The sequence below is a fragment of the Rutilus rutilus genome, assembly GCF_951802725.1.
Source record: "Rutilus rutilus genome assembly, chromosome: 10".
In the NCBI taxonomy this organism is placed as follows: domain Eukaryota; kingdom Metazoa; phylum Chordata; class Actinopteri; order Cypriniformes; family Leuciscidae; genus Rutilus; species Rutilus rutilus.
Window position 1 is genome coordinate 4985281 of NC_140215.1, and position 14417 is coordinate 4999697.

A 14417-nucleotide genomic window follows, 5' to 3' on the forward strand; every position below is an offset into this window, starting at 1 on the left:
AAATGTATTAACTTTAAACCTAATATTGAATAACATACTAGAGTTAAATTTATAATTAAGTACTTTACATGTGTTTTAGCATCAAAATAAGTGCACAAAATGTAATCACTTTAAAATATTAAATGTACTCAAAAGGTTAAACTTTTTAACTTTTTAAAATGCACTTCATTGTGAGAAGAAACAGTCATGAAAGTCAACTCTCTTTAAATACACTTAAGTGGCATTTTATTTCAGTAATATATACTTTTTAGATTTAAAGTACACTGCCAGTGCACATTCAATACACTTAAGCACACTTTTTTTCACAAGGGATAGCACAGATTCCCAGAACTAGGTATCATCTCGTTGCATTTAGTCTTGCAGATATGAGGTACTGGTGAAAAAGTCCTCGCAGAGTAAACTACGCCATATCAGCACAGTTGATTGTGGAAAAACAGGCCATTCAATCACCGTTTGTCTGGATTAATTGTTAAACTCTCATGGAAGAATGCATTTGACAGCGCAAACAAAGGCTGAAACATGAGCGAGGTCGAGAGTCTGTCCCAAAGAGAATGTTAAGGGCTTCTTAAGACTAAAGGACTCTTGCGCGCTTTCACCCGTTACCGTCAGCTGAGCTAAGGTCTTTTATAAAAGTAAATGTTTGCCTCCACAAAGAAGCTTACTTAGTAAATCGAAAATGGGTTTCTGTTGACAAGTTTTCATTCCCCTGAAATCTATATCCAACTTTAACAGAAGACTGCTTCATTCATTCACTGCAAAGCATATTAAATGGACAGAGGCCAGCATTAAAGACATAGACACATGCATTATTCTTTAAAAACAGCCACAAGCAGGAATAAACTGTTAAACTCATTTATCTTTGTCCATGGCGTATTTATTAAGTTCATTTAGATGGTACAGCTTTAGTACTTTAAAAGATCGAAGGTCATTTCTTATAGAGCGCTGGAGTAATGATGCATTTTTGTAGGCCAACTCGCAAGTTCGCATCACCCCGGTTCCCTTTTCCATTGGCTTTTGGATTATTGAAGAAAATAAGCTCTGAGACCAACAATAGTTTATGGGCCATATTTACCAAACAGGGCAAATCAACATGACTATTGCAAACCGTAGTAAACCACATGCATGATTTTTGAAATACTCTTAGTCCATAAATTTTGCATCAGAAAGGAAATTCACTACAAATGCAATGCATATGCACAAATGTCCACGCTTTTTCATTGCTAATTTTTTATCTTTAGTAAATCCTTACAGCAATTTTTATAAGCAACAAGAGGGTTTGCGCTGGTGCAAGCTGTTAGTAAATCTGACGCTATGATTCTCTCACATTTTGTTCATCAAGATAATCTTCATGAATAAATTTTGAAGCCTAAATACAAATCGCAAGAAGTAAAAAGCTAAAGTTAGGATATAAGCGAACTACACCAGGGTTGTACGACTTCAACATCACCACTAATAAGTTTCCCGACAACTCTTTTAATCTTTTTTTTTTAAATCTACGAGTTGGAAAGCTTGAGTTAGAACAGTTTGCATGAGTATAAACACAACGAGGCTGTAAAAGTGGACTAATGAACACAACGTTTATGGATTTTAAAGCCTAAATACAATCGCAAGCAGTAAAACGCTAAAGTTAGGATGTAAACGAACCACACCACGGTCGCACGACGTCAACGTCACCATCACTAAATTTCCAACTTTTTTTTAAATCTACGAGTTGGAAAGCTTGAGTTAGAATAGTTTGTGTGAGTATATTAGCCACTTGTTATCAATCGCCCTTTCCAAGACACTTAAAAGCTTTTAAAAAATGACCGGTGTATATTATGTTGTAGAGTAAAACATACAAATATCTTGAGTTTGTGTTCACCACAGACCTTATTTCAGGTTTTTAACTAAAAGCCCATTCAAAAAACCCATTGACTTTAGGACGTATTATTAGGCATAAGTAACTCTGTTCTCAAGATATCTGCATCAGCCACTGAAAACCCCACATCGGCCGACGGCTCTCGTACCTCTAGCGCACGTGAACTGGTCAGCGGCGAGAGTCCAGCCGGAAGGACAGGCACAGGAGTAGAACCTGGGACCAATCGCTGACAGCAGGCAGATATGGGTGCAGGGGCTCGAACGGGGGTCACAGGGGTTAAAACCTGCAGGAAGAACACATCGAAACTTTAACATTAAACATCAAATCAATATTGACCCTATTTCTTTTCTTAACACGCTTCTGGTTTTCCTCTGAACAGTTCATTGGTGCATGTTATTCTGATGAAAAAAAATCTACATAATATGACTTGCTTCGCCTCTAAAACTTTGTGACATAGAAACACACTTTAGAATACTTTTAAGTTCACATCGAATACAGATAAGCACACTTCTTTTTCACAAAATAAATGGTTACACTTTAAGGTGTCAGTATTCCAGTAATAATAATGAACTACATATATTTACTATAGGGTTAGGTATACGATGAGGGTTTGGTTTAGGTTTAATTGCATGTAATATTTTGTTAAGGCATAATTTATAGTTATTACTACAGTACATGTAACATGTGTAACAATGGCACTGTAAAATAAAGTGTTACCAAAGAAATGACTTTCCTTTTCAGCCAGCGTGACAAAAAGCTCTTATTATTCAACCCCCTTTCAAATCTTTTTTCTTATCTGAGTGACTTCCAGAAATTCTTTCTGCATTTAATCCTAACAATAACACTTTGCTCTCACGATAGCAGGCAGTTTATGTACCTGCAGGCTGTCTGGCAGGGTGAAGTGCCACCAGGCCCATGGGCTGGGGCAGATTATACAGCATCACCGTCTGGTTCTGTCCGTGCCACTTGTTGGCCCGGATCACGCGGTTGACGTATCTGTCGGTCCAATAGACAAAATCCTCAAAAATGGTAATTGCGTGGGGATGTTGAAGTACCTTTTCATTGAGAAACAAGAGGTGTTTTATTTATTCACATGGTAAATATGAAGGAAAAAAACAAACAAGCATTCATAATTGTGCAAGATACTTTATGCAAGTGCGTAAACATAGATGCCAATGCATTGCATTACGAACTAGAGTTTATATTGCATTAGCAAATGCAGAGAGTACATTTAAATGGGGATGGTGCATTGCAAGGACATAGAGGGAAAATGGTAGGGTTTGCAAAAGTGATGCTCAATCATGTGACCAAAAGTTTTCAATGCTCTCTAATGTTGACCGATTAGACATTCATAGGTCTTTCCATAAAATTTAAATGCATCGTATGCATTCAATTAAACACTGTGCATCTGCGTTCACATACTTGCTGCTACATTTTATGGCCTAATATTTAAACATTAAATCCCACATTTAAATCATTGCTGAGTTCCTGCCCAAATATTACATTTTTGAAATAGCACCATATTTGCTAGCACTGAAAAAAATAATTTTCTTACTTTAAATTATTGTTTTGTTTTCCAGTACAAATATATAAACATTCTTTAATAAATATAAATTTACTTTAAATGCTAAATGACATAAGATGAGTTAGGTGAGAAAAATAAACTTGTTTTTTCCCTTTGAATTACTGCATTTTTAATTTTCTTTCCCCATTGGCAGATATTTTTTCTTGTTTTCAGAAAAAAACTCACTTGTCATTTTGCATCTCAAGTAACTATTTCTTGATTCAAGAATGTTTAGATATTTATCCTGGAAAACAAGACTAATGAAAAATACTAAGGAAGTGTACAGTATTGTCCATGCAAAGCTACAGAATCATAAACATAAATGTGCACATAAAAAAAAAAAAGTCTCACCAAATCACTGGCCAACACTTGTTTTCGGTTCTTTCCATCGTAATCACAGTAGTCAATGAAGTCTAGGTAAGCATCGGCAAAGTAAAGCAGATTGTTGGGGTAGTCAATTGTTAAGCCATTGGGCCAATAAAGTTTGTTGCTGATGATCGTAGTCCTTAACTTCCCATCCATGCTGGCTCTCTCAATGCGAGGATTTCGGCCCCAGTCAGTCCAGAACATGAGGTGCGTGCTGAAATACATATAGAAAAGGGAATACTGGGATTTCGTTTGCAACCAATGGTCATTTAACTTCATTTTATATACTATACTTTAATTTCCTGAGAGAAAATTGTTTCTACACCATTTTTTTCCTCAGTGTAAATGCAGTGAGTCATTGGTCTTACTTATTTCTAGGGTCCACGACCAGACCTCTTGGATTGGTCACGTTTTCACTAATCAACACTGTTCTGTGGGATCCGTCTAGTTTGGACACCTCTACGGTCTCCAAAACGTAGTCTGTCCAATACAGGTTTCTGCCAACCCAGTCTACGGCGAGACTCTCGGTGACGGTCACTCCACTATCAAAGATCTGGCAGGGAAGAGAAATGATATTTTAGGGGGATGATGGTTTATGTTCACTGTAAGGGTGCCGGAGCAGCGTTTGTGTCACTCACCACGGTGCGGTCGCTTCCGTTTTTGTGAGCGCTCCATATTCTGTCCTGGGTGGTGTCAGACCAGTAAATACGATCTGTGACTGAGTCGAAATCCACCGCTACGATGTTACGGCCGTCTCGCACAAGAGACCGAATAGCGTTTGGCTGTGCGAGGATGTCGTCTGATATAATCTGATTCCGACTCGCCACTAAGAGCAAGGCCTCTCGAGATCCTGCCAGATCGAGAAAGGATGCAGAACAGAAAAGAATAATGTGAAATACTATTTCAATTTAAAAAAAAAAAGTTTTCTTTCTTAATATATTTTAAAATTGTTATTTTTTCCTGAATTTTCTGCACCATTACTCCAGTCTTCAGTGTCACATGATCCTTTAATAATCATTATAATATGCTGATTAAATGATGCTTAAGTTAGTAGAAATAGATTAGAACAATATTTATTTGAATTTAAATATTATAAATTAATATATATATATATATATATACAGTGCAATGCATAAGTGAATACACCCATGCTAAAGTTGACTAAAAAGAGGAATAAAAAATCATATTTTGGAAATTGAACTTAATGCCTTAATTTAAAAAATTAGGAAAAATCCAACCTTTAAGGACACCAATTTTCTTTGTGAATGAATAATGTATCGTAAATAAATAAATGTTCTTCCTTAAAATACATGGTGCATAAGTCTGGACACCCCTATGTTAAATTCCCATAGAGGCAGGCAGATTTTTATTTTTAAGTATTTTTAAGTATTTTGTTTTAGGATACTATGCATCCTGATAAAGTTCCCTTGGCCTTTGGAATTAAAATAGCCCCACATCATCACATGGCCTTCACCATACCTAGAGATTGGCATGGGGTACTTTCCATAAGATCATCTCTCAATGCAAATCAAACTAGCTTTTAGGCTAACTGAAATAAAACCATGCCAATCTCTAGGTATGGTGAAGGCTATGTGATGATGTGGGGCTATTTTAATCCCAAAGGCCAAGGGAACTTTATCAGGAGCATAGTATCCTAAAAAAAAATACTTAAAAATACTTAAAAATAAAAATCTGCCTGCCTCTATGGGAATTTAACATAGGGGTGTACTCACTTATGCACCATGTATTTTAAGGAAGAACATTTATTTATTTATTTACGATACATTATTCATTCACAAAGAAAATTGGTGTCCTTAAAGGTTGGATTTTTCCAATTTTTTTAAATTAAGGCATTAAGTTCAATTTCCAAAATATGATTTTTTATTCCTCTTTTTAGTCAACTTTAGCATGGGTGTATTCACTTATGCATTGCACTGTATATATATATATATATATTTAAAAAAATTTTTTTACAGACAAACACTTCTCTTTTGAACTATTTTTGCACACATTTTAGAATTATGGTAAATTATTGTAAAGTGACAATAATTCTAAAATGTGTGCAAAAATAGTTCAAAAGAGAAGTGTTTGTAAAAAAAATTAAATACGTCATATATATATATATATAATTTATAATATTTAAATTGAAATAAATGTTGTTCTAATCTATTTCTACTAACTTAAGCATCATTTAATCAGCATATTATAATGATTATTAAAGGATCATGTGACACTCAAGACTGGAGTAATGGTCAAAACTATGGAATAGCACAAATGAATTATGAACATTATGTAGTGACCTCACTATATGATGCTTTACTTCACTATTGATTCCAATTCATCCATTTAAAAATATATAAAAAATAAATGACATTTTAGTTTTTTAATGAATTTGTATACAAAACAAAAAGAAATATTAAGGTTGTTATGATTATTAGAATTACGGAGTGACTAAAATGTTAAACAACACCCTTGTTGATGATTTTTCTTCACTATCCAGTCATATTTATCCATTTAGAAAAACAATATAAAATTTTTGTTTTGAAATGAAATTCATTCAAATGCACATTTTGTAAATAAAACTCAAATTCCAATCATTCAAGCAGTCTTGTCTTGTTTCGCCGTCATCACAAACATAATTCCAACTTTTTTGTGTCCAACTTCTGCCTGGCATGTAAGCATTTTGTGTTTTATACTTTAATCACATATTGCCGTCCAAATATGAAGTCCACAGTGATCACGATTATCTCAAAACATATCAAATAACCTCACAGGAGCAGAAATGAGTCCAAACTTTCTTCATGTATCAGCTCTCAGTTATAAAACTATGCAAGACATATCTAACAAGGCCAAATAGCAGGATAAAAAAGCTTTTTTCCCGTTGAAAAGCAACATTCAGGAAGAAGACGAGGTATATCGGATGACAGCATTTTTCAACGGGTTATCTCAAGGGAATGGGCTCTTGTCAGCGGCAGAGCTCATAAACAACCCTTTGTTTGGTGATTACCTCCTAATTACCCCCGTAAGAAAGTTTGTGACTGACATATATGTTATTTGTCTTATCTGTGGTAATCCGAGAAGCTGCAGTAGACCCAGCTGAGCTGGTCCAGTTGGCCCTCAGAGACCGAGCATGGCTCCACTCACTCAGAGATCACAAAGCTCAGAGGAGACGCACAAACCTGAGGCCTTGCAGGTGCGTCCGTCCGCCTCCAGAGTGTATCCGTCCTGACAATGACATCGGAAGGAGCCTCTCTCGTTGAAACAGTGCTGACTGCAGACGCCCAGAGGATGGCATTCATCCATGTCCTCACACGTCTTCGAGTCGTTGGTCAGCTGGTAGCCCATGGGACAGGTGCACTGGGCTCCAAACGGGCCCTGGATGCAGCCGTGAGTGCAGCCCGCGTTGTTATCCGAGCAGCTCTCCTGATCTACGACCGAGCAGAAAAGTCAAGATGAATACCAATGTGAAGCATATCATATGCATGAAGACACAAGGTATTGTGGGAACATGGTAAGGACAACCATTAAAGGGGAGGCTTACTAGGGCTGGGCAATATATATGAAACAAAATCTCTATATTTATATATTTATTCTAAAACTGCATGAAAATGTGTTCTTTTTTCATTCAGATAAACCATTTTTGTGATTAAACAGCCATTTTTGATCATTAATTTTAAAATGTATTTTAATTAACTAAAACAAAAAACGAAAAAAAACCATACAACATTTTTTTTTTTACTTAAAATAAAATTAACGTTAACTGAAAAAAAAAGTTTACAATTCTGAAAATAAATAAATAAATCAATAGTTCAACCTGATGTACTAAAATAACTAAAACTATTAAATTACATATTAGAACATAAAAACCCCTTTTCAACAAAAACTAAAAAAGACAAAAACTAAAAACTAAATATCTAAGGCTTTAACAAATAATTAATATAAAAACGGAAAATATAAAAATAAGAACTAATTCAAACAATTAACATAAAACTATAAGAGTATCTCCACGATTATGATGCAGTAAAATTATCAAGGCATGTTTTTCACACAGTTTTTCAGGAAATAAACAACAAAATAAGTACGATATTTATTTATTTTTGTGTATATACCGAATTAAATGTAAAAAAAAGTTATAAAAACGCAATTTTCTCAGCTTTTTGTTGAAAATTACCCACTTTCAAGTCTTGATAAAAAAAAGAATGCATGAAGTTTTATGAAAATAATCAAAAATACTGGCATTGACTTTTTATTTTTAAACACAGGTTGGCAAAGAGTTAATGTTCATGATGACCATTGCAGATATATTGTGAATATTCAATATATTCCCCAGCCCTAATGTTTACTGTTTAAATCCGTTGTCCTTGTTTCTGGAACTGGTATTGGGTGAGATACATCGGTGGTTGTGTACCATATCTATGGACTAACACAGGTAAATAGTACTACAAACTACATGTCTAGAATGCTAAACACACACAATCTTGTCATATTCAGACACTCTGATGGTAATTGGATGGTTAGTGAGTACAGCCAGGCAGATACTGGGATGGATTAGTGCTTCATGCAGAGGATTGTGGGTGATTAGGGATTCAGCCTACCTGGTAAGGGCTCATCTGTGAGAAGGGAAGGCAACATGGAAGGAAAATCACAGATCATTTCAATGTTAATTTCCAGATTAGCTAAACACATGCATGATTTGATGGCAAATGGGATTCATAACACAGACAACATTCTGAAATACTCCATGAACTATTGGAATCAACTGACTGACCACATGAATTGCCATTTAATAGTTTCAATATCAAGAGAAAGATTAAAGATTTCAGTGTAAATTAATGTTCTGGATTCAAAACACGAAACGACAGCACCTGTGGCATGCTTTTGATTAGCACAGGAAATGATTTCGATTCATCCCACGGTTTATAAAAATCTTGTTTATAGAAACTCACAATTAAAGTTTAAGGGGCAAGACATTTCAAATGAATCTATCGATCCAATGTTATTTTAGTATCATTCAATATCAATATAGTGACATAACATTTTGTTATGTCCTTTTGTTCATTTTCTGTTTTTTTTTTTTATATTTTTATAATTTATTTTAATTTCAATTTTAGTACTTTAACTTGAGCTTATTTTATATCAGTTAATTGCTTTAGTTTTTAAGTGCAAGTTTTTTAAGTTCATCTAATCTTTCCCCCAGCTTTATCTCAATTAACGAAAACAATTTTTAATAGTTTTAGCTTCAGTTAACAGTAACAAACATCATGAAATTTTGCATTTTAATCTTTATTCAGATGTAATGCATTGCCCTATTGGAAGTGTGATGGTGTTCACTTTTTTATGAATGAGGTATAACAATTATTTTCTGTGGTAATCAACAACATCTGTGGGTTTAAACGTAACACAGGAACATGTATCAAATGAACGTGTAGATTTTCAACCATGAGTCGTTAGCACTGTTTAAATGAGACAAAGCAGAATAGAGACTTGTGGGATTGATCCGCAGAATAAGGGCTGTTTCGGTCCTGTTGACGTACAAATAATGGCTAAACATTTTGGGAAGTTGTTTCAACCCTCAATAGTATTTATCCAAACAACTATTCCATTCCATATACATCAAAAATGTATTCATTAATTCATTTAATCTGTGTTCTAAAACCCAATGAGATATTCTGCTATCCACTGTCTATATAAGCAGCATTCTACAAGAATGAAAACTCATCTAGATCGATTTAGAAAACTTTACATAGGCAGAAACTCGGTGAACATGATATTTAATGTAAGAATGTCTGCCTACATAGGCAGCTCATTAAGTTTTAGAACAAAGCCAAGATGTTCATTAGGGAGGTCAATATTCGTACAGTTTATGCACTACCGTTCAAAAGTTTGAGGTCAGTAAGATACCTTTTTTGGTCCCACTTTATATTAAGTGGCTTTAAGTACTATGTACTTACATTGAAATTAATGATTTGATAAAATGGACTTATTGTGTACATACATGTTTTTACATTGTACTTATGTAAAAATACCAGCATTTAATTACAGATGTAATTAATTTATGTAATTACATTTGTAATTACACAGTTGACCCCTCCTTACACCTTAACGCACCCTTATACCTATCCATACCACCACACCTGTCCCTAACCTTACCCGTATCACATCTCAATAGCAGTAAAAGTGTTTTACAATACAACGTGAACACAATAAATACATTGTACTTATCTTTCGATGTAAGTACATAGTACTTAAAGCCACTTAATATAAAGTGGGACCAATTTTTTTAAAAAAAATTTAAATTCTTTCTGTAACTTGGTTTCCACAAAAATATGAAGCAGTGCAACTGTTTTCAACTGATAATAACAATAAATGTTTCTTGAGAAGCAAATCATGTGACACTGAAGACTGGAGTAATGATGCTGAAGATTCAGCTTTGCCATCACTGAAATAAGTTACATTTTACACAATGTCATTTATATATGATATTGTGTCAAATATATTTCACAAAATATCTGTTTCTACTGAATATTTGATCAAAAAATGCAGCCTTGTTGAGCATAAGACACGTTTCACATACGCTATCTTTGAACGGTAGTGTATATGTCTTGCAAATCTCAGTGAAACATCTTGCATGACTTACTGCAGAGAGGGGATTCGTCCGCCCCGTTGGGACAGTCTGGAGTGTTGTCGCACACCCTGCTGAGGTTAACACACACACTGTGTCCTGGGCACTGCCACTGCCAGCTGGGACAGCGGAACGGTGGAGTGGGACAGTCCCGCTCATCGCTGCCATCCCGACAGTCGTTATCTCCGTCACATATCCAGCCATGGAAAACACAGTTCCCATTATCGCAGCGGAACTGTGAGGTGGGGCACGTCCTCGGCGGGCAAACGTGGTGTTCGTCTGAGCCATCTTCACAGTCCGGGTGCCCGTCACACTCCCAGCTCGAGGGAACACAACTGCCGTCTGACTGGCACTGAAACTCACTCTCGTGGTGACACATGCCGGGCGGCCTAGTGGCTGGAAGGGTCAAAGGTCATGCTAAGTTAATGCATGCATGTCAATCCAAGACAACTGTTAGCGTTTCCTGAGGTTTAAAAGAAATGCTCAAAACAATGAATTAAGAACATGGTTGTATTTCAACCCAAATTTCAACCCAAAAAAAGTATCAAATTAAATTTTTCTTAAAGAAAATCAGGTTATACTGTATTTCGATAGTCTACTTTAGACATCTGACTAACTAATAGTAACTTTGCAACTACATGTCAACTAACTCTCATTAATTTGCAGCTACATGTCGGATAACTCAAATTAGTTGAATGTCTAAAAGTGGACCATCGAAATAAAGTGTTACCAAATTTTTTGTAGGATCTTTAGAAATATTGTGTTTTACCATAGTGTTTTTGCATTTAAGTTCCGTCTGTTCAATCAGTCTTTGTCCGATCCACGTTGTGTATGGTGTGTGTTGCTGCCTGTTCAGCTTTCATTTATATTATTACTATTAAACCTTCGTGTTGGTAATATATTCTCGTCTGCGTTCCTGCAACCACCAGTGACAATTCTTAGTCCAGTAGTTTAAATAAATGTAATAACCAATTTTAAAATAATATATTCCTACATCATGGCAGTATTTGTTGTACTGCCTTTAATTTAAATAAAAAATATATATTGTATTACAATACTTGTGCTATACGGTTAAAAATATATCATAATAATGCAAATTTAATACAAATCACCATTGAGAATAATGGGAAATACAACAAAAAACAAAAACAAAAACAAAAATAAAAAAATATGAATGTTCCTAAAATACACTTTGTTTTTTCTTTCTTTATATATGTATATATTTAATACAGTGAATGGAAATGTTTTTGTTAGATTCACCCATTTATAGGCTGCATATGTAATGCAATGTCCTACACAATTATCATAATTGAAAGACATGTTGAAGATCATCAGAACTAAAAGACAAACTTAAAATGAATTTGTTTATACTTACGACAGCCAGATTCATCCGAGCGATCGTTACAGTCAAACACCCCATCACATCGGTAGTATGAGTTGACACACTGATGCCCGTTTACACACTTGAACTCATAGGCTGAGCAGTTGTACACTGATGAGCAAAAAGATTTAGTCAAAAAATAAAAAATCAGCTTGATCTGATTTGAACTTTCATTAGAGATTTTATTATACTGTTTATACCGTGAAAGTTACATTTGTGTGCATAGAGAATTCAAATTCATGCACGGCCATGTCTGGTTTATGTTGAAATACATTTAATTTGTAAAGAAATAAAATGCCATTTTAGAAATGCAATAAAAGATTTATGTTCTGCAATTCTAAGCTAAACAATATTGCAGGTTAACTGCATATAATGAACTCTTACCACATCCCTGTTCGTCCGCCCCGTCTGCACAATCTCGGTCTCCATCACACACGTAATTGGGGTCAATGCAGCGGTGGTCCGGACACTGGAACTGACCAGGGTGGCATGTGCCAAGAGAATCTGGAGAAAGCAACACCACAAGAAAAGTTCATTGCTCAGAAGAAGCCCTTTCAAAGCTCAAGAGACTTAATACGTTTCATTCAAAATCAACTTTGTCTCAGATGTTTCTCTTAAAAAAATACCTTTAGGCCCAGTTTCACAGACAGGACTTAGATTAAGCCAGGATTAGGCCTTAGTTCAATTAGGACATTTAAGTAGCTTTTATAAATATGCCTTAGAAAAAACATTACTGGTGTGAATCTTGAGACAAAACAATGGCAGGTTTTAAGAAATGTCAGTGCAAGTTGCTTTCAGTTAAAACAGCTCAAACACGCATTTTAGCCTGAGACGAGGCTTAAGCCTTGTACGTGAAACTAGAGGTAAGAGAAATAAAAATTGACACATTTTTCACATACAGTAAGAATATAGTGCTATGAAATTAATATGAACAGCACATAGTTCAGATCATTTGGTTTTAACATTATTTGATGAGAAATATACAGTATGAGTTCATTTTGAGACTTTTTAAATACATTTGTAAATATACGTAAAAACCGTCGATACACAGATCTACCCCTCTAATCCTGTCTGATCGGCCCTTTTTAATCGTGATCACTAAGGCATGCTTCACTGTTCTGTGGCTCATACTTAAGGCTAGGAAGTTCCCAAAACCCCAAACCTTAAGTCTTCAAACTTCCGCATAACATCGCTTAAGAATCGGCTTCCTTTCAATTCATGAGTTGGACTTAGAATAGGCCACACCCACAGGAAGTGGACGTGGAATTAGAGGAAGGTGAATTTATTGAATTACAGTTCTGGAAGAAAATTAGTACAAATCTATGAATAGTACAGATCTATGTGTTCGTTTAACTATAAGGCTTATAAAATGTTGTACTCCTGCATCCTGTTTGCAACCTCAATGCAAATTCAAATTGTTTTTGTAAAAAACCTCATCAAATCAGAATTTAGAGTCAAAGCTATCTGTTTTAAAAAATATATTATATATATTAATAGCCCCCATATATATAATCAATTAACAGTTGCCAAAGCCTCACCACAGTCGGTCTCATCCGACCCGTCTCCGCAGTCGTTGTCGGTGTCACAGAGCCATGTGCGGGGGATGCAGCGATGGTTGGCACAGCTGAACTGGTCCGACTGGCAAGTGCCAGGGGTCTGGGTGGGACAGTCCCTCTCGTCACTGCCGTCAAAACAGTCATTGTGTCCGTCGCAGTGCCAGCTTCTGGGCACACAGCGCTGATTGGCACAGGTGAAGGCAGTGGGCGAGCATGTGTTATCTGTGAGCCAGCAGAGTGGGGGGGGTTATTTTCATTACAAGTGAAAAAGACTTTAAAGTTTTTCTGGGTCCATCTTACTAAATAGGTTCTTCAAAGATTGCCATGATAAAAATCATTGTCTCATGACATTAAAAATTGGGCAGTCCAAAAACATTATACAAACATCTTTGCCCCGTCAATACATGGCCATGAATCAGTATAGTATGGCCTATACAACACCTTGCATACACAACTTGATCATGTCTGGATTTAAAAAGGTAGATGCTTATTTATTTCAAATAATTTGTGATCTTGACATTTTTCCCATTCTGCATGCCATTTATCTAATATATACTGGTTGATTTAGGGCTTGAGGTCCGAAGGTGGGATTTGGCATTGACTGATTCATTCCGCAAGAGCTTTTTGTTGTTGTAATTTGCTCTGGAAAAAAATGTCTGCCAACAGAATAAATGTAATTCAGGATGTTGCATAATTGTATTGTGCCAGCAAAATTGTCATTTGTCATAATTTTTACATCTATATCACACAGCTTTCAGTGCATAAACATTTGCATGGAATGTAAATATTAAACTTTACTATTAGCGCCACAGTTGGCCTCATCACTGTTGTCGTGACAGTTGTCGACGCCGTCACATTGGTAGGTCTGAGGGACGCACTTCCCGTTAGTGCACGAGAAGGAGTTTGAGCCACACTGGAGCGTCGGCGGCTCATTGGATGGATCGTCTACACACGTCTGCTGATTCGCTTCCAGCTTCATTCCATATGGGCAGCCACACACTCGTTGGGAGTACGGTGCTGGGAAACAGAAATTACTGCAGTCTCCGTTTGGGTTAGTTTGCCTGCTGCAG

At 35.8% G+C, this 14417-nt stretch overlaps 1 protein-coding gene across 1 annotated transcript in view; it reads right to left on the bottom strand.

Annotated features, from left to right (window-relative positions):
* lrp2a (low density lipoprotein receptor-related protein 2a) overlaps positions 1-14417 on the bottom strand; it is a 108880-nt gene that overhangs the window by 56333 nt on the left and 38130 nt on the right. The window contains exons 21-31 of the mRNA XM_084421580.1: positions 14146-14417; positions 13330-13569; positions 12176-12295; positions 11786-11902; positions 10426-10806; positions 6968-7216; positions 4427-4638; positions 4157-4341; positions 3774-4002; positions 2736-2913; positions 2007-2141 (exon numbers count right to left, since the gene is read on the bottom strand). The exon at positions 14146-14417 is cut by the window's right edge and continues 10 nt beyond it. Of these exons, the coding sequence (XP_084277706.1) occupies positions 2007-2141; positions 2736-2913; positions 3774-4002; positions 4157-4341; positions 4427-4638; positions 6968-7216; positions 10426-10806; positions 11786-11902; positions 12176-12295; positions 13330-13569; positions 14146-14417 (2318 nt within the window). The remainder of the gene's footprint in view (positions 1-2006; positions 2142-2735; positions 2914-3773; positions 4003-4156; positions 4342-4426; positions 4639-6967; positions 7217-10425; positions 10807-11785; positions 11903-12175; positions 12296-13329; positions 13570-14145) is intronic.